This window comes from Haliaeetus leucocephalus, unplaced genomic scaffold (genome assembly GCF_000737465.1).
Source record: "Haliaeetus leucocephalus isolate CR32 unplaced genomic scaffold, Haliaeetus_leucocephalus-4.0 Scaffold351, whole genome shotgun sequence".
Classification (NCBI taxonomy): Eukaryota; Metazoa; Chordata; class Aves; order Accipitriformes; family Accipitridae; genus Haliaeetus; species Haliaeetus leucocephalus.
Window position 1 is genome coordinate 8,296,584 of NW_010972787.1, and position 23,278 is coordinate 8,319,861.

At 38.5% G+C, this 23,278-nt stretch overlaps 1 protein-coding gene across 2 annotated transcripts in view; it reads left to right on the top strand.

Moving 5' to 3' along the window:
* The window catches only part of NBEA (neurobeachin), a 510,633-nt gene extending 488,272 nt beyond the window's left edge, over positions 1-22,361 (top strand). Inside the window, exons 53-58 of one of the 2 annotated variants that reach the window (XM_010572746.1) lie at positions 1,155-1,310; positions 2,151-2,321; positions 12,741-12,842; positions 17,198-17,394; positions 18,117-18,268; positions 20,569-22,361. In XM_010572746.1, coding sequence (XP_010571048.1) covers positions 1,155-1,310; positions 2,151-2,321; positions 12,741-12,842; positions 17,198-17,394; positions 18,117-18,268; positions 20,569-20,659 — 869 coding nt within the window. In that variant the 3' untranslated portion in view covers positions 20,660-22,361. The remainder of the gene's footprint in view (positions 1-1,154; positions 1,311-2,150; positions 2,322-12,740; positions 12,843-17,197; positions 17,395-18,116; positions 18,269-20,568) is intronic. The other variant, XM_010572747.1, reaches the window with a different exon arrangement.
* Positions 22,362-23,278: the final 917 nt, after the last annotated feature.

Here is a 23,278-nt window from a genome sequence, read left to right on the forward strand (position 1 = left end):
TTAAAATAGGGGATTTTTTTGGTTGAGTCTTTTTATTTCATGCAGTTGTGAGCAATTTAAGTAGAATAACCAAAAATAGGGACAAAAGAAATTTCAGAATATTATCTGCGTTAAGTGGTGCTCCTACGTCAGGAGAAACATGTCTCTCAGAGTGAGTTTTGTCTCACCTAACTTCAGTTAACTGAAGTTAGTTGTCAAGATTTCCTCCATAGCTACTGTAGAAATAGAAACCGCCCTCTGGAGTTGTCTAGCACTTGGACAGCTATGCCAGCGTGAGATGACTTGCCATGTGCAGCGATGGCTCTCTCTCCAGTGAGTATAGAGGAAGCATAGGTAATTAGATTATATACTGAACTTTTAGAAAGTTAATATTAGGTGGGAGGGAACACACCTTTACTGTATTGCCAAATCCTGCCTGTTGTGTCCCAGGAAGTAACGAGCACGTTAGGTTATGATTCCCAGTCCTTCCCAACAGTTCCGTTGGACGGTCGGGGTGGTGGGATTCTGCATGAACCATTCCTTTTCCCTCCGCCTGGGGGAATTTCCAGGTAGCATTGCCTCTTTTAACATTACTGCCCATGGCCTGGCTCCCTGCTTGAGGCGTAGGTGGTAAGAAAGTGTTGAAAAAGCACCTCAGATTTGAATAGCTTCATTAGCTGAATCCTTACCTCTTTGATCCAGTTAAGCATCTGCAGGTATGGGGGATGTCGCGGTCACACTACACAGGTTGGGATATTATCTGTAGGAGAGATACCAACCAGCAAGAATTGACTTTCTGCAGTATTGTTAGCATTGACTCGGTATTTTAAATGGACTTCCACCACTTTCCCCTAGTTCAATTTGGTTTTGGAGAGTACTTCAGCAGAGCACTTAAAATATTACCACATATTATGCAGTGCATCAGGCAGTTTATAAGAAATTGTCATCTCCTGTAAAATCTTTTGTCTTATTCAAAGGAAAACCAGAAATCTCACAATAATTTTGTACTTCTGACACCCATATAGACAGCTCTAAATGTTCATATTCAAAATGCTTACTCAACAACAAATTCACAGTTCATTGAAAGTTAAATGTATTCATTTTCTCCTGTAAGTGGATGACAGGAAGGTGTTGGAATGGCTTACTTGTAAAATGTGTTTTGCATTTCGTTACAGCCAATAACTCTGGTGTGAACAAACGGCAGATCACAGACCTTGTGGATCAGAGCATCCAGATCAATGCGCATTGCTTTGTGGTCACAGCAGATAATCGCTACATTCTTATCTGTGGGTTCTGGGACAAGAGCTTTCGAGTTTATTCTACGGAAACAGGTGACCCCCTAAATACAACTACCTGCTTCTTCTTAGGTCAGGAAGTGGATGGTTGTCTTAATACTACCATATCTAATGCCTGTGCTTACTCCTCAAGAAAGGATAAAGGGCAGTTTATAAAATAATTATTGTTTGAGCATAATAGCTTTAAGATGCTTTTTTTTGGAAGACAAAGGATGCAAAAGGAAACAGAAAGGCATACAATTTTGTTAGCTGTAACTTTTGAAAACCATAGTTATCTCTATTTATTTCATGTAATAAAGAAGTAGGTTGCATAGCCTGGTACCGAGAACCAATATTTTGTTTCTTTGTCTGATTGCTTAGCCTAATATCATTCAGTATATTGCTAAAAACTGATTGCAGTAATAGAAAGGAGGAGGTGATGATCATAGTAAACCTTAGTTTGACATTAACATAGAACAAATAGACATTTTTAATATAATAATGTAGCACCATTATGGAAAAGTTCATGTGTTGTCTTATGCATATAATTCATGAAATTCACAAATAGTGTTCTAACACCATTGCTTAAATACTGATGGAGCAGTAACTCCACTTAATATTCAGTGACTGCAGCACTGACTTGATTTTCAGAGATAAGGGTTAGCCTATGGATTGACACAGAGCACAGCCCTCAACAGCAACATAAAAGGAGAAAAAAAAAGAAGTTTTATCTTTGCGATTTTTTAATCTTGTTGTAGCATGTAGTGAACTCTAATTAAGGGACATGAGGCAGAAATTACATTTGAACTGGATATTTGTTAATGTTTTAGTTAATGATTTCTAAATGCCGCAACTACTTAAAAAACCTGAATTTGTATCACTTTGCACTCCCACCAGGAAAATTAACTCAGATTGTGTTTGGCCACTGGGATGTTGTGACTTGCCTTGCCAGATCAGAGTCCTATATTGGTGGCGATTGCTACATCGTGTCTGGGTCTCGTGATGCTACATTGCTGCTTTGGTACTGGAGTGGCCGACATCATATTATAGGTGACAATCCAAATAGCAGTAAGTATCCTGTAAAAAACACCTTCCTGAGAGGTCCTCTGTCACACCTATTCATTTTTAGCATTCCTTCTGTCAGCTTCAGAAGGTATTACCAAATATATTGATTACTTCACTTACCGGTTGAGAGTTGGTTTAAGAAGAGTGCCACATGCTAAGCAATTCATTGAGTACTAGCCAAAAAAATGTTTAAACAGTCTGTGCGTGGTAACAGATAATAGTATTGGAGTAATTCTTAAATTCATAATTGCCTTTATCACTTATAACATCATGTCATCATAAACTAGAACAAGATGGTTATGGCCTTTAAGTGACAGGACGTATATCACTATATTTTGACTTTCCTTTCCTCAGAAATATTTTTTGGCATTTTAACTTACTCCTTTTGTGCTACAGCATGCTATATCAGCTGCTTGCCTTTTCAGAAAAGGAATGCCTCACATGCCGTGGAATTAAATGAGTCTCTCTGAGAAAGGTCTTTCTATAGCAAGCAAACCTTTGGGGAAGCAATGTGACTGAATAAAAATAGAAAAAGATAAAATGTCAGGAAGAGTTTACATTTCATTTGCAGAGGACTAACTATCAGTGCTTTGCAGAGTGAGGGACACAACAACAATAATAATATTAATTTATATAAGAGGGCACTTAAAGTGCACTACTAATTTACAAGGTCCCTTCTTCATGCAAGCCAGAAATGTGACCACAGCTAAAGACAAGAGCAACTTTTATCCATATACTAGAGCTCTTTTGTACAACACCAAATCTATTTCATTTAAAGCAGCTTCTGAATTCTGATGATTATTTTCAGCACAAGGATATTGCCTCTTTGGATAAACATGGAAGAATCCATCACTATCAATTTTGATCTCTGGTTCAAGTACTGACTGGAGGCAGTTGTAGACCTGTCACAGTCATCTAAGTGAAAGTATTTCTTCAACTGAATGTTTGGTAGAAAAGTGTTTTATTTGTTACAAAGTAAATATTTTGTTAATTTTGCAGCAGCAGATTTTTTAGTGTGTTTTAATTTTCTTCCATTTGTCTGTAAGCAGAGCGAAGAGGAGACAGATAAAAGACTCACTTTCTTACCTGACTTTCTTTTGCTATTATAACAGAGGGAGAAGGGGGGGAGGGGGGATAAAATCGTGTTCTCATAACAAATTTCTCTAATTTTTATGTATATTCCAGGGCTTTTTTAGCATTTAATTATCAGATAGGGAAAAATTCAGTCTGAAAAGGAATTTCATGTCAGGGCACTCTGTTTAGCTTGATGCCATTTTCCTTCTTTGAATGCCTGTGTGAGTCATATCAAGTATTAGTAATTTCTGAGCTAAGAGTCAGGAAAAAAATAAGAGCTTCCTCCTTTCATTAAAGAAAAAAATGTAAGACTTTTCCTTTACTTCCTTTGATTATGTGGGGCTCAGACAGCCTTGCCATTAGCGTCTCCTTACTGGCTGATACAAACTGCTCCAATTATTTTGTAGATAGTTTTATTTTAGTTCTGATACCTTTTTGTCAACATGAACATATCTGAATGCAAGAAAGCGGTACTTTTTGGAATCTCAGGTTTAATATCTTAACTGTGTAAGTTTGGAAGTGTCTGCCTTGGAGATCTTTAATTTTATGAGAAGAAAGGATATCAGCTGACTGACAGAAATCAATGAAAACAAAACCGAACTGTATGATTTGCTCTCTGTCTCTACCTCTGTATGGGTAAGGCACTGTTTCACTGAAGAAAAGGCCTTATAGTCGGATTAATGGGAGACTGTGCTGCAGATAGTCATGTCCAGGCAAATGTCATCTCGCAGGCACGAGTAGCAGAACTCAGGAAGATTAAATACCCAAGTCCACTGTGGTAGCTTTGAAATATATTGATCAGATTTCTTACTACTCATGTTGAAGACATGTTGAAGACTCATGTTGAGGAAGAGTGATGTCATCACTGTTATTGCTATCTCATTGGATTAAAGTTACCATGGATATGCTAATTATGTACTACTCCTGTACTATAACTACAACTTCATGTGTTGTAAACATATCCTTATTAACAGCTAATTTGAATTCTCATGAACATACATCAGGAAGGATAGATCACATGAGTGATTATATGCCTGAAGGACCTTCTGCCTTTTAAAACTTCTACAATTACTAAATCTTTCTGCTGAAGTAATGACTACTCGATTCTGTTCCCTACCATGAACAAACATGATGGTTGTTGTATGACTGAATTCTTGTATACTAATTTTCAGGAGTGAAGCATTCTCAACAATCCTTATGAAAACATGTTTAAAGTTTTACAGAGTTAAAGCCACCGAAGTAGTAGAGAAGTATTTCCTAATCTATTCTTCTCCCATACTTACTGGTAGAAGATTAGGATTTACCTTGTAGGAAAAATGAAAGTGAGATGTTCTCTGTAGGTCAAATCCAATTAGTTAACATCTTTAGAATGAATTTCCAGAAAGATGTAGATTATATTTTCAGGGGAAAAAAGGGGGATTAGTTTTTTAAAAGCTGTCATCTGGAGACACAGATAAGGTATTTTATACCACAGACTGTAAGAAGGTGAAGAATTCAAAGAAAAATGTCAGTTATAGTAATTATCTGGGCTAGATGCTTGACTTCATAATGATCTTTTAAGCTGAAAGACAGTTAATTATCAATTTCAGCTTCAATGCATCCAATTACCAAAAGGAACTTTAGTTGTTTCAGAAGATGTTAAGAGGAGGAAAAAGCAAGCCCCCAATCCTAAACAGTTTATGTAATTTAACATTTGTGTAGAAAAATGTAGATACAATTGCATTAGAAAACATAGCAATCACAATCATTTATTGTGAGATACTCCGAGACAAAAGATTGTCAGAACAAACCCCTTGCCAATTCTGCTAACATCCCATATTCCAGAATCCATGAGTTAGATAAAATCTTTACTAAACAACATGTATGTCAATTACCTGACCTGTCAGACTTGTGTAGAGCCTTCTGCTGAAATACCTGTGCGGGCATGTGTCAGAGGGTGACCTCAGCTGTGTCTGTGGGAAATACAGAACTAGTTGAAAGAGAGGAATGGAGAAAAATTGTGTCTTGGATAAGGTTCTTGCCAGTGGCTTCTCCATCTCAGTAGTTGAAAACTTGCCTATGAGAGCATGGCGAGCTTCATTTTATAATTTTAAAAAAATTTTTCCAATCAATACATTTATTAAGTTATCACTTTGATTCTACAATAAGAATCAAAAAGGAGTTTTTGGTTCAGTTTGCACTTGTCACAATTGCTGTGAGAAGACTGAAGTTTTACCAGATTTTCAATACAATGTTTTCCATGGAGTAGCTTTCAAAAATAGCTTGTAAAATAGCTTCTGGTTAGAATGTTTGTCCAGGAAGTGGGAGACTAAGTTCTTGGCCTCCAGGGTCTGGGGAATTCAAACCTGCATTCCCATATTCACAAGCATATGCTGATGATCAGGCTATAAATTAATGTGGGAGGGGCCCCCTGTGAACCTCCAGCTTTGGTGGAAAGCAAAATTCTTTTCTCTTCTATTGTTTATGGATCTTATGGATAGAAATAGACATAAATCAAGAAATCAGGAACCAAAACTGCATACCTTCAACAGCAGTATGTGGGGCAAATCTTCGCCCTACTTGTACTTTATCTGGTTCAACAAAAATTGGTTTCATGGCTATGCAATGGCTAGGTTCCAATAGTGGTGACAGAAAATGTCCTTTTCCAGCCCAGACTAGATACTGGTGCCTGGGGATGCTCCTGGAAAGTGGGAGATGTGGCATGAATTCCTTTAGGCTGAAGGGCAGTTGAATGCAGGATTTTATGTACGTTTGAGCCTCCCCTTGTTTCTTTATCCTCACTTAGATAAGTACCACCTTTGGGAAAAACACTGAACTGAATGTAGCTTAGTCATCTTGCCAGGGTCAGATACCTACTTTCTAAGCCAAAATAGCCCATCTGAAATAGGTAATCTGAATCTGCACCCTATTAAGTTGATGACTGCATTATATAAATCTGCTGCAGTTGAGAGAACAGCGAAAGGAATCTGTTTTCTCTTAGGAAGACACGGCACATGCAAAGAACATAGTTTGCTTATTTTAATTCTTTGAAGTGATCTGGCAAATGTAAATCTTTGCAATTCTAAGAGATCGAATAGAAAAATTATTGTGATGGAGTTTGACAATTTGTGTTTTGATTTTTTTTCTCTTATGATATATAGGGATTTGTTTTAGCTAAGCTCTAATTTGTATACAAATTTCTTCTCACATAGCAACTGTATTAGTCATCACAAAAAGGAGCAAAGAGAGTACATGATATGCCCTGGAGTTCAACATGTATCGTTATAGTTGGTTTATTTTTATATTTTATGATTGCTTTATTGAATGTCTCTTTCAAACAAGTGACTTTGAAAATGAGAATTATCTCCGAGTCTTTGAACAGATACCAAAGTGGATGATAGAATTGCAGAAAAGTGAGGGACAGATGCTTTCATCTGAAACAGACACAAATTCAGAAACTAATTTGGAAGTGATAAAAATTAATTTGCACACTTTAATTGGAATCAGACTCCTGCATGAAAGAAAGGAAGGGTAGGCAGCTTGTGCTAAAAGCTGATTGAATTTTTTGTCAGGTAAGTATGTTGGACTTGGCCGCTTATCCTCTTGAGCCTCTCTGTGCAATATATTACATTCATCCTCTGACTGGTGTTCTTTAAAAGGATCAATGCTATTCCTGTTTTGTCCCTAGAGCCTGAAATTCATTGATCTTGGGACTTGACATTTCTCATTACCTATTGTATCTTCCAAGAGGATGGTCACAAGAGGTGTGAGAGTTAACCCTGCTTTTTCTAATGGGAACTGTGCTGACCATTGGAAAATATTGTGTCTATCAGCCCTTGGCTGGGTTTGTTTAGCATTATAACATAATCCTCAGAGGTGCTAACAATTCATCCTATCTCAGTAAGTCTATTCTGTATAGACTTGAAAGGGAGGGTAAGCATTGCCATTAAGGATCTTTGTCAAGTTAACCTGCACTTTTTTTTTAAGTCTGTCATGAAGTATACTTTCATGTGTTCCTTTTACAAAGCGTATTTTTGAAACAATTTAAAACTGTGAAGATTGCAGGTTTTGCGAGTTTGTATCTTGAAAGAGTAGTTATTCTGAACTCAGAATGTTCACTTATTCTTTTATATCCCTCTACATTTTGGTACCCTATAACATGCCCTAGTTTAACCTTGAAAGGGCAGCAGTTTAAAAATAGCCACTGGTGTGACCTGTACCCAGCGGAGGGGATGGCTCTTTGAAGGTCCCGCGCAAGCACATTGGCACACGTGCAATCTGCTTTGCCTGTTCAAAGAGTTATTATGGTACTTGTGTATTTGTACAATTTAGGTATTACTTTTTGAAATACGGTATCTTAGCACTGTTCTGCCAGAGTAGATGAGCTTTGAAAAATAGTCTGTAATTTTTATTGGCACCATCTCTACTCTGGTAGCCAAAGATATCTCTCTCCTAAGACTGCTATGCAAAGGTAAATGAGCAAAAATACACCTGAACTAATGCAGTTATAGCTAGCATTTTATCAACAGATGTCTGTGCCCATGCTTTGCTGCATACCCCATGGGAGCTGTGCAGTGCAGGGCAGTTCAGCAACTTGCCAAAGTTCCCAAAGCAATTTAGTGGAAGAAATAGGAAGAGAACCTGCAAATCCTTACTCTCCTCTCCTCCACTGTATTTTTCCTTTTGGGGTCTGGATAGGTGCAAGGTACCTGAAAGTCCACTCACCTGGGTGAATTGTTTGTAGATATATACAATGCTGCTCACGTTCCTCAGCAAATAAACCACTTCTGCCAGAGGTGAGGATATTTTGAATATATGAATATTTTTCTATCAGCAATCTTTCTTTTACAACCATTGCTCCCCCATGTTGTTGACACTGTTACTGGCTATTTCCGATTTTGAAATATTCCTATTTATTGGTCGTAGCCTCAGCTTTTCATCAAACTCCAGGATGGTTTTTTCTGACAGTAAAAATTCCAGAAGGCTATTACATTCTCACTTCCATGAAAGCCATAGTATTTTCTAAGATTTTTTTCTGATGAGTATCCCCTCAAAAGTGCTAATATTAAATTATTTTCAACAAATAATTCAGCTTTTTACTTGCTTCTGTCAAAGTCAGAGATGAAATGGAAGCTGGAATTTGCCTTTTGCTCTCATGCTTCTTTATACAGAAGACTCCTAGATGTGTCCCCATAGCAATCTGTACATAATTCCTGCGAGAAGGACAGTAGGAGAGAAATAGTAACACTGTTCTCTTTCTTTTTTCTTTTCTTCTTTTTTTTCCTTAACATGCGAGAGCACCATTTGTTCCAGAAGAACCTTACAATAGTATTAAGCATTATATTTTTCAGAGAGAAGGGAAGATGTATTTTGTTTTAGACTTTGTAGAAAAACTTACTTGTTTGGAAACACAATGCAGATTATTATTTTTTTTCCTTCTGCCCTCTAGTAATTCGGTTCAAAGGTGCTTCTTCGGGGAAATTACAGGGAGTTTACAGTGATGGTATCTCACTTCATACGTAGGATATTTTCACCTGCAATTCCCTCAGAGCTGCAGCCTTTGACCTCTGGCTGCATCTATCAGTGGTGATGTGACAGTGACAGAATATTTTGCTAGATTTTGAATGATTCCTGGAGTTCACAACTTCTGTCCTTAGCAATAAAATGTAATATAACTGAGGTTCTCTTCCCCATGCTACAGCTTTTCCTGTAGAAAGTATCACTGAATATTTTTTTCTTTGAGCCCTAAGGGGAAAAATCCCATTTTCAATTACTGTCAGACTGTTACTCGTAATAATGATATTCTGTTATTAATTTGTATTTACTGAAAAACAGGACTCCAAGATCTATATTTCAGGGCAGTTGTTTCTTATAAGCATTTCCCTTTATAAATCAAGAAGTCAATTAAATATGCTCATTTTTCATATTCTGACATTTACAGTTTCATGATATTACAGTGTTTTCCTAGGAAACACTGAGGAAAATGTCCTTTTGAAAACTGCATTATTTCTTTTCCCTTAAAAAATTTCTAACCATCTAATAATTTCAGTCATTCACCCTTGTAGTCTGATGACACTACTGTATACACCTCTGTAATCAGAGCTTAAGCCAGGATGACCCTTGAGCATAATTACTCTTTTTTTCTGGGGGGACATACAGAAGGAAAAAAAAAAAAAAAAGTAGAAAATTCTGAATTGTGTTGAACTGCATTTTTTTTTCACTTTTCTGTTATACACTTGGTGAAAAGAAAACCTCAGAAGGAGATGGGGCTCTCAACAGCAGCATTGATGGGGAAATTATAAAAATCTAAATCTCAAAATATAGCTAATCTTTTATGAGATACACGAAGCATCTTTCTCTGTTTCTTCAGACACCAGTCCTGCCCTAGCAGTAAAGCCCAGTTTTCAGTTCACACCTTCAGTTTCCAGACCAGAAAGATTCTTTTCTTGCAGGTTAGGTTAAAGATTGGGAAACTAGGATATATTGGGGTAGCTGTTTTTGTTAGAGATAGGAAAGTGTTAATGTGTCTGTACAATGCAGTGGTAACGCCAGGTAGATTGACCCACCCTGGGTCCAAAACAGAGGTCTGTAAATCCATGTTTGGTAGTTCTCAGCTGGTTCAGAAAGATAGTAAAATACATGGAATTATTATTAAAATTTTGATGACGGGAGACTTTAGAGTTTGGCAAGAAATACTGTAGATTCATGCTAAATTTTCAAGAACTGTTGTTATATACAGTTCTGGCTACCCAAATTTTAAGAAAGAACTTGGAGCTAGACAGGCACAGAAATGGGTTGCTACAATGACTAAAAAATGGCAGGCTTGTCACTTCAAAGGAGTTTATAAGAGTTTGGTTTGTTTAATTGAGTCAAAAGGAAAGATCGAGAGGGCTGATTTATTCTCTAAGTGCATGAGTGGGGAAAACACTAGAGAGGGAGAAGACCTGAAGTCAGGGACACAAGAACAAAGAGATAGAAGGTAGAGAGGAATAAATTCAGACTGAAAATCAGAATATTTCTCTCCTTTAGGGTAGAAAAGGTCTGGAACATCCTTCCAAGTCACATACTCAGATAGCCATTTCATTAAATTATTAACAGGTTTATATTATGTGAATGTCCGCAATAAAAAGACTAAATTCATTGACCCGCAGAAGTCTGTCCAAGCCTCCATTCCTAATGCATACCTTTCAGGAACCCATGCAGTATTGCTTAGCTACTCAGGTAGTTCCCTTTTTAGTTTGTTTTAGTGTTTAACTGTTTTTCCAGTTAGAAAACTGCATTTTATTGCAGGGTTGAAATGTGTGCAGCCATTCACCCATTGGACCTCGCTGTGCCATTAGCTGCAAGATAAGTTTCTGGGCTATTGGGCATCTTTTACACCTGCGACTCCCAGCTACAGTGGTCAAGTCACTGCTTTCTGCCTGTGCAGTGAAGAGAGAAAACACTTTAAGCACTGTGCACCCTCCTTTCTTATTCTCTATATCAGTTTTGTGACCCTCCTTTAAGCTCGTTTCTGTAAATGTGGGTACAAGACTAATCTCTCTGGTCTACAGTGGCAAGACAGCGCTCGACTCCTGTTTGCTATTCTAGGGTATTGCATTGAAAATTAATGTTGAGGGAGTTTTCTTTTCTGGCTCCATAAATCCCTCTCTGTCTCACTGCCTTCCAGAACAGAAACTCCTCTCCAGTGAGCAGAGCTTGTGCTTGTCCAGGAGCATCAACCTTCCATTGGGCTGCATTCAAAATAAATAAAACACATTTTGCTACCTTTTTATTTAACTAGGCAATGAGAGAATGTTATAATAATGACTTTCTCTCTTCATTATACAGTTGCTTATGAATCTTTGTATCAGTTTTATATACACCCATATCTTACCAGCAAAGATTTTATATTATCCTGTAGATAACATTATTGGCTAGGACTCAATCAAGAATCAATTCCCAGCTCCTAACTGGACACCATGATTTCCAATATCCTAATATGTGGCGCATAGTAGATACCTTTCTATCGACAAAAAAATTTTAAGATCTGTCATTGAACCAGCTTCAGTACCATCCATGTTTTCTGCAGTCAGTTCCATATAAAACAGGTTTAAATCAAAACATTTCATTACTAAGACAAATATCTTGAAAAAAAAATATGGAGGCCATTTTTACATAGCCATCTTTATCAACTATACCTGTCATCCTGTCAAAAAGAGATAAGAATCTTGCTTGACAAGACTCCCATTCCAGTACAGCATGGTGGCTGGCATTAATGAGATTTTTGCTTCCAATTCTTTGTTGACAGAACTGTGGATTAACCATTTTGTTATTTTGCATAGGATTAATGTTACAGTAATTCATGTGTAGTTCCCTAGATCATTTATTTTATCCTTTTTAAGTATTTGAACTACACTGGCAGAGCTCCAGTCCTTTGGAATTTCCCGATTTTCTATATTTGATTTGTAAATATAACCAGATGAAATCTGTGTTATCTAGCAAGTTGCTAATTTTTTGTTGCTGATTAACTTTCTTTGCCTGGCAAAGCAATATCAAATACTGAGCAATTCCTTACTGCAGATAGGAGTTTCACTGTTAAGATGTCAGCATCTTGTTATTAGAAACAACAGGAATGTTGCTATTTGTCATATAAACACTCCATAAATGCCCACTTGTTTGAACCCAAAATAAAATACATTTCACTTCTGAATACAAAAACCTAAATATTTAGGGAGTAGTCTATCCTACTCTTTAATAAATTAAATGTGATAAAAATAGCAAAGGTATCCATAGTGATATATACAAAATGTTGTATACCCATAACCATTTTTAGGTATAATTTAGATCTATAAGCATTCAATGTGTCTCTTAATCAGTAATGTCTATGCAACAATAGTATCTTTCTAGTACAGTGCTGTTCCTCCTCTCTTCTTTTCCTACCCCCAGTTTCAGGAAACAAATTATGATCATTAATATAGGAACATCCTCAACTTTTACATTACAGCTGCTTTTAATACCACCACACTTTGTGTTCTTTATCTGAAATATACATTTTCAGTATTTTTAGGTCATAAACCAGCTATGTATTGTTATCATTTGTGTATTGTAAACAGCACGCAGCCCATAATTTCTAAACCAAAAAAGTTTGCTTTTTGTTAATGTATGAATTAATGCATTGGGAAGCTGTGCTTATGAAACTTTATGATATTTGAATGTATTTTGCTCAGAAACCTAAGTATGAGATATTTAAGCACACTGCATCTCTCTTTGATGCATACTGATTTAAGGCAAATTACAGCAAAGTTCTTTGGTTTATAAAACAGGTCTGGTTTGGCATTCCTCTGTTGTTTCCTTTTTTTGTTTTTCTTCTTCTGTTTTTTTTAACAGGTGATTATCCAGCTCCTCGTGCTGTTCTAACTGGTCACGACCATGAAGTTGTCTGCGTGTCGGTCTGTGCAGAGCTGGGACTCGTTATCAGTGGTGCTAAAGGTCAGAAATGTTTTTATGATTTAAGTCTTAACATTTTTAGAGCCCTTTTTAGCGGTATATCTCAGTCTTCCCTCAAGCCACATATACTTTAGTTAACCAAAGTCTCCTCTACTAAGATGTGTTGTAGTTCTGCAGGAATCTGCAGCAGTTTACTCTGAACATTATTACTTACTATCTATCTGGACTTACAAGGTTTAGACACAAATTAAGTTGATCGTTCCTTCCAGCCGTCAGCCTGTGCTACTATTTCCCCCAGATCTGGAAGAGTAGTTGATAAAAATTTACGCAGTAATTCATAATGACATCTACTGATTTTGAAGAAACCTGTTGACAGAGACCTGTATTTAGGGGAGGGCCAGCTCCAGGTTCTCCACCCTGACCTCAGTTGAATGACAGTTTGTAAGACTGACCTCAGTCTCCTCAGCAAGAGAAGCAGGGCCAATTTGCTTGGTTTTGGATCTGTGGACAGCATTTCATCCAGTAGTTTTTTTTGTAGAGGATTCCAAATAATGATGATTTTGCAGGTTTGTTGTTACCTCTCTTATATTACGAGTGGCATTCTTCAGCGGTCGGTATTGGGACCGGCACTGTTTAACATCTTGTCAGCGACATGGACAGTGGGACTGAGTGCACCTTCAGCAAGTTTGCCAATGACACCAAGCTGTGTGGTGCGGTCAACACACTGGAGGGAAGGGATGCCATCCACAGGGACCCGGCCAGGCTTGAGAGGTGGGCCTGTGCAAACCTCATGAAGTGCAACAAGGCCAAGTGCGAGGTCCTGCACATGGCTCAGGGCAATCCCAAGCACATATGCAGGCTGGGCAAAGAATGGATTGAGAGCAGCCCTGCGGAGAAGGACTTGGGGGTGTTGGTTGACAAGAAGCTCAACATGAGCCAGCAATGTGCACTCGCAGCCCAGACAGCCAACCGTAGCCTGGGCTGCATCAAAAGAAGCATGACCAGCAGGTCCAGGGAGGTGACTCTCCCCCTCTACTCTGCTCTCCTGACACCCCCCCTGCAGTACTGCGTCCAGCTCTGGGGTCCCCACCAAAAGAAGGACACGGACCTGTTGGAGCAGGTCCAGAGGAGGGCCACGAAGATGACCAGAGGGCTGGAGCACCTCTCCTGTGAAGACAGGCTGAGAGAGTTGGGCTTGTTCAGCCTGGAGAAGAGAAGGCTCTGGGGAGACCTTACAGCGGCCTTCCAGTACTTAAAGGGGGCTTATAAGAAAGACAGAGAGGGACTTTTTACAAGGGCATGTAGTGATAGGACAAGGGGTAAGAGTTTTAAACTAAAAGAGGATAGATTTAGATTACATGTAAGGAAGAAGTTCTTCACTCTGAGGTTGGAGAGGCACTGGAACAGGTTGCCCAGAGAAGCTGTGGCTGCCCCATCCCTGGCAGTGTTCAAGGCCAGGCTGGATGGGGCTTTGAGCAACCTGGTCTAGTGGAAGGTGTCCCTGCCCATGGCAGGGGGGGTGGAACTAGGTGATGTTTAAGGTCCCTTCCAACCCAAACTATTCTATGATTCTATGATTCAGTTAAACTTTTTGATCCATCTGTTCACACTTTCTCCCTGTTACTTATCTATGGAATCCAGAGTATCCAATAATTGCTAACACAAATGTTCAAAATACCTTTCCAAACCTGCAGCAGTCTCCTGTATAACTGGTAATTAACATAAATAAAGCACCCTCCTCAATGAGTGTTTGCTTTACCTTGCCTTATTCCTTATTTGGTTTCTCCTTCGTTCGTTCCATTTTACTTGTTCTGCCCACCTTCTCTTTTTCCCCATAATTCTATGTCCATTTTTTCTTCCCTCACTGCCCTCTCTCATTCAGTTTCTTTTCTTAATTTGGCAAACTGCTTGTCTTCTTCTTTTTTCCTTTCCTATTTGCCATCCCCTTCTCTCCCCTCTCTCTTACTTTCTTTTGTGCTACATTATACTTTTCCCTTCTTATTTCTTCACGTTACCCTTGTCCTTCCTAGGTTCTTCCTCCTTACATATCTTCCTGTCTCACTTCCACTCCACTCCTACATCCACATCCAGCTACTTGCTTTCTCACTGCCTGTTTTATTCATCCCCATGGATGTCCTCGTAGTCCTTTTTAAAAGGTTTGCTGCTTCTGAGAGTAAGAAGGAGGTGATGCTTCTTCTGCCTGCTTTTGCTCACAGCTGAGCTCCTGGGTTATCATCTTTTATACTGCCTCAGAGCTCAACATGTATTTTCAAAGCTGAGTGTGAAACTTTTGAGTAAAGTTTTTAACTTTACCTTTTAATTTTAACCTGTTAAAATTTTTAACGGGAAATCGTAATGGGTCATTAACTCTTGTAATGACACACTACATAACAGTCATAGGAGAAGGCAAGACATTCATGGAAAAAATGTACAGTGACACTGAAACTAAAGTTTTTTCTTGCAGCGTTATTTCTTATCTTTTAAGGCAGCTTTATACACTCTTACTGCCGTAATAGTTTACCCTTTCCAACTATCTTTTTGCAAATTTCCTCTTATTAAAATAGCTGGAATCTGTATTCAGTTATCTTCTGCTTCATTAAGTGTATGATGCTTTGGTAACTTATATATTATTAGAGGTAAAGCTGCTGGAGGACCAAAGACTTTTACATCAAATCCAGAATATATTTGTAATTGATCAAGAGAAGTGGAGGCTCAGTCTGGCCCCTGAGTTACTCTTCTCGTGTTCTTCCTCTTCAAACTCTAGTCCATATATAAATGCAGAGAGAAAATCCCTTTTTTATTGCTGGTTTCCAGCCAATGTCTGTTTTTAGGCTGCTTCTTCAGTTTCCTAAATTGCATTTCACGGCAGTCCTGCCTCGGGGCTGCCTGTGCTCCCTCGTGGGGAGGCTGTCCCTGTGGAGCTGGCTGTGGCACTGTGATAACACATGCAGCGCTCGAGAACCTGCTGAAGCAGGGAGAGAGGGCACATAGGACTCCTCCGAGAAAAATCCTGTGCATCAGGTTGATGTTTGCACGGTCTTATCCAACAACCCCCAAAAAGAGTGGTCAGTCTGTATGTCTTTACAGTAGCATCCTAAATCAGATTTTCTTTGTGCCTTTTTGTGTCCATGACCATTCAGCTATGAAGGTATTACACTTTTCTTTTGAAAAATCTGACATGGTAATTATTCTAAAGGTGGAGGCATCACTTCTTATAACATTCTGGCACTTCAGTGTTTCCAAAGCTGAAACTCAACTATTTCAGAAAATAAATTAGTTCCATTGCAGTCTTATCCCATGGACCCAGTCAGGTGTGAGGTCTCTGTGCATAGGGCTTTATGCAAACACAGATAAAAACCTGTAGCAGGGGGCTCGCAAATGAGTGCACTGATGCTGTGATTCATTCTACCTGGGCAAACCCAGCTGCTGTGTGAACTTCAGAGAAGTTAGAAGGGCTTAACGTGAGGTGGCTGAGTCTGCCAGTATGAATTTACTTTCAGGGTCATGAGCCAGTTGTATAAGGAAGAGATTACTGTGCTGTCCAGGAGTACCCTGTGACTCATAAAAGAAAACAGTATTTACCGTGACTCATTACATTTATCACAGAAGAGACTCTTTTTCTTAGTAGGAATACGGATCTCACTTTCAAAAGAGCTTTTCTCATAGATCTTGAAATGGAAATAGCCTAGGTTTGCATCTTAAAATGTACATTTTAGATTTCATAGCTGTTTTTTTTTTCTTTCATCAGCAGTAATAAAAAGACATTAAAATCTTGTATTAAAATCTCTCTGGAGTAAATGCAGTTATAGTGTGGTCTCCTAAAAGCTCTTAAAGTCCAGATAGCATAGTAACTCTGTTGGCTGTTAGATGACTCCCATTGTTAAAACAGTTCAGGACTGAAATCTGTGCATATTACATACTCATTGGGGGAGAGGACCTACAGGAACTGCCATTGTCTATAGGAGAAATATGCAGTGATATGATTATATGCCCTCTGGGAGTTGCTTCTACTAGTCACTGATAGGGCCCCATCTGTTTAATGTGAATGGGCAGGCTAAAGAGAGTTCATGTTGTTGGAGGAAAGCAGTAAGACTGAGGCTTCTGAATGCTTGGAAAGAGGAAAGAATATTTTAGAAGATAGATCAATGAAAACTCCTTCCAGCTTAAGTAAATAATAAACTACCACTTTCAGGCTTGTTGTAGCTATTTTCTTAATATGCTAGCTTTTGCATTTCCTTTTCTGTTGCGTATTTTAAATTCTTTAAGCAAACATTGCATCTTCTTATATCTATGCAGGACTAATGTGATATAAATGTGTATTATGCATTGCCTTTTTGCACAGCGTATACAGTTTGTATAAGCAGCAAATGTATGATATATTATGTTTTCATATACAGAAGGACCTTGTCTGGTACACACAATTACTGGAGATTTGCTGAGAGCCCTGGAAGGAACAGAAAACTGCTTGTATCCTCGCTTAATTTCAGTATCTAGTGAAGGTCACTGCATCATCTACTATGAACGAGGACGGTTCAGCAATTTCAGCATTAATGGCAAACTCTTAGCTCAGATGGAGATCAATGATTCAACCAGGGTAAATCTAAATGCAAACAAACATTTGTTGTCTCTCGCCTTTATTTATTAAAATAAATTGAATTTATTTGTTGTGCGGTTTAAAGGAAATCACATATGTAAAATTGCCACCTCCTTGTTAAGTCATGTTCAAACACAGATCCTCTCATCTCCATCTCCAAATGCAAAAATGCACTTGAGCTTTTCCAGAATAAATAAGAACAAATTGTTTATGGTCCCACACGATTCCTGGAATTTTTGATTGGAATTAAATTTCAGTGGGAAATACATCTTTAAAAGAAAATGCTCTGAAAAGAGTCCATTCTTCATTTATTAGCCAAGACATGAATTCCTGCCTTCGGGGCTCTGCTCTGTCCCTAGCACTCAAAGCAGCGTTAGGAATACAGATTGCTGCTCCTCTTTAGGTGTTAATGGTGGCACTGAGTATTGTAGGGTGAACATTGAAATGTTATGTGCTGAACTCAAGTCTTGGCAGATTCAGTTAAAGAGCTTTTTGGTTATATATCATGTTTAGAACCACACAACTGTTTTATTTAAAATTTGGAGATCCAAAATTTGTTGGTTTATTTTCTGATTGGGAGAAAGAGGAGTGGGAGCCTTTTTCTTCAAATTTAAAGTCAGCAGAGCAAAAGAAATGCTTATAAGTTCATTAAATTTTTGTAATATCGACCCATTTCCGTAAAAGCTAACTGTGTACTCGGGTTTTACCTTTTTCTCCGCAAGGCCATCCTCCTGAGCAGCGATGGGCAGAACCTGGTGACAGGGGGAGACAACGGTGTAGTGGAAGTATGGCAGGCCTGTGACTTCAAGCAGCTCTATATTTACCCTGGCTGTGATGCTGGCATAAGAGCTATGGATCTGTCTCATGATCAGAGGTCAGTTTGTCATTAATATTTGTATGTAAATGGTAAAATTGCACAAAGTATACATCTCCATGAACTTCAAGGTATGAATTTATGGTATGCAGTCATTATCAGGTTACGGTACAAAACCATTACCCCTGTTGTTACCCTGTTGATTTATCCGACTCAGTGTTTTTTCTGATCCTTGAGTCTCATACCACAAGCACTAAACATTAAGGTGAGGTCTTATATCATTGAAGTCAGTGACTCAGCTAGCTATATATGAGTAAAATTACATGAACTTAAGAACATAGGAATAGTCAGACTGGATCAGAGTGCAGTAGTGCTATTAACCAGTGCCTTAAAACTGATTACAAAAGTTTGTGGTACATTTCTGATTTTCAGCTATGTAGAGCTTGAGAACTTCTTGGGGTTGTGTCTAGACTACAATGTGTAATATTATCAGTGGAACTATCCACAAGGAGTGAGTGTAGTCCTTTCCTTTGACCTTTTTGAGCAATGGACATGCAGTGTACAAGCCTAGATTTTTGCAGTCACTGCTGTGGCACTAAAATGCACACTGTAAATGTAAAAGATACGTAAACCTGGTCCCTCAGTCTTCTATAGTAATGTGATTATAATGTAAGCCCATGTGTTGCATTTATGCAGGGTTATGAGTGGATTTTCTGCTTACATCATGCATCAGTCTTGTATTTCTTATTAATATACAAACTCGTGATATGCAAAGAATTCATAGGATATTAGAAAAAATCATACAGCATTCATTTCAGTTTATTTTTCTTATACTTTTCAGCATTCCTATGCTATATACCCATTTTGTAAAGCAACAAAAACACCTATAAACAAAATATGTACCTAATTTACTCATGTATGAGTAGATGACTTGAAACAAGTTTTTTGCCTCAAACTTAGTCTAATTGAAACTAACTTACTGGAAGAGGCCTGTTTGTTTCTGGAGCTTTGCCAGTTTATGCGTACAGTACCGTGGTCTGTTCAAAGGGATTTATTTACACTATTTACACTGCAAAAAATTTCACTTAGCCTATTTTCTCTGTCTCTTAGTGTAATACTAGGCTGGGAAGTCCCAGCTGTGCAAAGCACTTTAAGTACCTGCTTAGCTTTTGTCACATAATTAAGCAGAGAACAGTTCTTTTATGGTTTGATAGAAGTAGGGCTAGATACCTAAAACTCAGCTACCAGAATTAGAGGATATGTGATAGCTGGAAAATCACCTCAACTGTTGTCACCACAGCAACGTAAATACGGGGCTACATTTCAATGTAAAGCTTTTTAGGAGTACTGAGGTGTGATCAGCTCGTGATTAAGGGATGGGTTCAGTGGTCTTCGCGGAGGCGGCTCATCCTGGCGGGGAGGCCGGAGGATATCCCGCGGGCCCCCACCGCAGCCAGGAGCGCGAAGCAGTCCGCGGGTCCGGTGTCCCAGCTGCCGGCAGAGACGCGTCAGCTGTCCTGGGGCACCTCCAGTGGCACGGGGTGCCTGAAATTAGGCATCTGGGTTCCGAAACACCTGAATGGAGGTGTTTTGGCATAGGTGTCGTCGTGTGAGCTACAGGAATAAGGTCTTGCAATGACTGTGGCGATCTACTTGCTACAGCCTGCGGAGTCTAGAGGACAGTAAAGCTCGCCCTAAAGTACACGCCCAGTGACCTGTAGAGAGTTGGTCTCAGGCTGCACTGAGGGAACTGATTAGGGCCTAATTCTGTTGATTACCCGTAGCCAGTTAGTACTGTTTGAAATACCTCGGAGGTCTGAGGTACGTACCTGGGGTGGCCCATATGACAAAGAACCCGGTGAAGACCCACACGCTTCTGGAGACGCAGCTGGAGGCAAGGCAGGACATGCGAGAGCATCTCAAATGGCACGGTGCTTTTACCTATATGAAGGCAACTGGATAGACCTCTAGGTATCCCTTGACCAGTGGAATAGGCTGCCCAGGTAAGTGGTTGAGTCACCATCCCTGGAGGTGTTCAAAAACCGAGTAGACGGGGTACTTCAGGACATGGTTTAGTGGGCATGGTTGATAGTTGGACTCGATGATCTTGAAGGTCTTTTCCAACCTAAATGATTCTATGTTTCTGTGATTCTATGATTCTGGGAACATGGAAATTTGGCTCATGTGTTGATGCCTAAATGTAGCGTCTCCATTGCAAACTGAATCTCACCCCTAAGCTTAATCTTCAGACAGTGTTGCAAAAAGTGCCTCGTTCTTTTAGCTTTTTTACTGTTTATGGTAAACCATTGCTTGAGAAGGTAAAAGAGGATTGACAGGACCATCTTTTCTATCTTTTTCAGAACTCTGATTACTGGCATGGCTTCTGGCAGCATCGTAGCTTTTAATATAGATTTTAACCGGTGGCATTATGAACATCAGAACAGATACTGAAGCGGAACGAAGAACTGAAAGCCCAGGTAAAGCTGAGAGCACAAGTGCTGCAATGAAAGGTGTAGTCTCTGGTGGAAAACCACGTCTGCATTGACCTCCGTTGTACATTCCATTACACCCAGCAATAGCTGTACATTGTAGTCAGCAACCATTTTACTTTGTGTGTTTTTTCACAACTGAACACCAGCTGCTGAAAAGCAAGCTTGTATCATGTAAATTATATGAATTAGGAGATGTTTTGGTAATTATTTCATATATCTTTGTTTATTGAGAAAAGGTAGTAGGATGCGCCACAAGAGACTTTTGAAAATTCTGGGGAACCTTGTGTCCAGTTATTTCAATGTTTAGGCTTTGAACCTAACATGCATCCCATCTCCAGCCTCTTTTCAAGCTGAGATAAAAAAAATACGTTTGATACTTTGTACATCAGATGCACATCTTAACTTTAAAGGGATACTTTTGTAAAAGTAAAACCTTGTATAAAGAACAAAACTGTTTCTTAATTTTATTGTGGAGTTACAACTTGCATGTACTTTAAACCTGATGTCTTGGAAGGAACAGGTGCATTCACACAAATCAAACTGGAGATCTGCCTAAGGGTACAGCTTGTGTTAAAGGGTTGAATTTGGGCGCAAACAGTAATTTTGACATTTCCACCAATGCGTGTTTTTCACTTTTTGAATCTAAACTTTACCCCTCTTAAGTGGAGTTCTGCTCATGAAGCATTTGGATAAAAAGCCATCATTTGCCATATTTATACTTTATACAATAGATATTCAATTCCTCCCTTTTAAATTCAATGACTAGACGGAAAGGGAGCAAAGAGGGAAGTTCAGTTTAACACTTTGCAACGCTTAAATGACTCCCAATACAGACAAAGTGCTATACTTCTGGATTATTAGCATTTGGCATACAAGTCATGGGCAAGAGAGCCCCCAGTGATTTTTTTTTTCCCTTATTTTTCCTCTGAGCAGCTTGGTTTATTTCACAGCCTTAGCTTCATTGTAAAGGTGACTGAGGTTATTCTTTTCGATTCTGAAAAATCTCACCTGAAGCCACTCTGACTAAGGCACCTCATGTTTTACAATACTGTAATGATAACTATCAGAATAATTTTCTGCACATTGTACTGATCAAATTACACACCCAGGGGTATATACACTTTAATTCATGTTTCTTCTTTGTATATTTGGTGACTGTATTGTCATAGATGTACATATTGTGTCGGTAGGGCTATGAGGCATGTAACAGGAATGTAATTTTCTCAGAATTTACACTCACTTGCAGTCATTTATTTAAAAAGATAATGGATTCTTTGTATTGGCACTTTGCACCAGAAACATATCATTATTTATTGATGTGATTACTTATTTGTTATCCACCTTGTATTAGTAAGTTTAGCACTGAATTTCCTTCTTCATTGTTGTTTGTATTTATAAGATTCTGAAATCATGGGGATCAACGTAATGATTAAGTTATTCATCACCCGTCTGTAAGCAATATCTTGAGTTTGTAGCTTAGAATTGGGAGAATATTGAACATCTGGAAGACAAGTTCATTTCATCTTGAGATCATGGTGAAATATTTTGGATATATAAATTCCTTAAGCTATTGTAACCATGTTTTATTGCAAAGATGTAAAATATGCCAGATGTGTGTGAGTTGGAAATCAAAAAGAAAAATAAAATATGCAAAGAATTCAGTGATTGTTTTTCATTTCAATGAACTTTTCATCAAAATATGCACATTATCATTAGGAACAAACAAATATTTTAAGAAATCCTCTCTTATATACTATGTATATGCCAAAAATTATGCACACCTGGGTGGTTGTATTTCCTAGGGTCTCAGGAAATAGAACAGAAGTTACGGAGTGCAACTCCTTTGATTGTCAGTACATGAAGAGAAGCTACTAAAGATCAGCCGAAGGGAAAAATGAAAGCCTTTAAGGGATATTGATCCTTGTGAACAGGCAATAATCTTGTGTAAGAGACCTCACAGAAAGCAAAGATCTGATGAGAGCCGTTTTGGGTATCTCTCAATATCTGATAAGCTGGAATTAATTTCATCTTATTTTGGGCATTGACAGTTAAATATCTACACTCCCAGCATAGCAGAATAAAACAGGTGGGATAAATTGCATTTTGGAAATGCTGAGGTCCCTACAAAGATTATAGCAAGTAAGTGGAGATAGCTAGTTATCTAAATGTCAGATGTCTAATTTAAGGTAGCAATGGTAAGCAAAATAGTTTCCTCATAATTGGAAAACTCCCGGTTGACTAAAAAGCAGAATAACAGCCAACACTTCAGTTTGTTGCCCCACTCATTGCCTTTCCATTCAGGACTGTTCTCTAAACAATTATCAAAATGAACTAAAGCAAATATTTGAGTATGTTATTAGAATACATGATACGTTTTAGCAGATAACTATTTATATCAATCAGCTTTTGAAGAGGATAACCTAACTTGATCGCTTTGGGGCTGGAGGAGAGATGGGGGAGGAGATGAGAGGACTGCTGTATTAATAGGGGCATGTGAAACAGTTTATTGGTATGTTGCAACCTCCCTTCCATTATTATACAAGTATCACCCCTACTTTCATATTTTATGCAACAAATC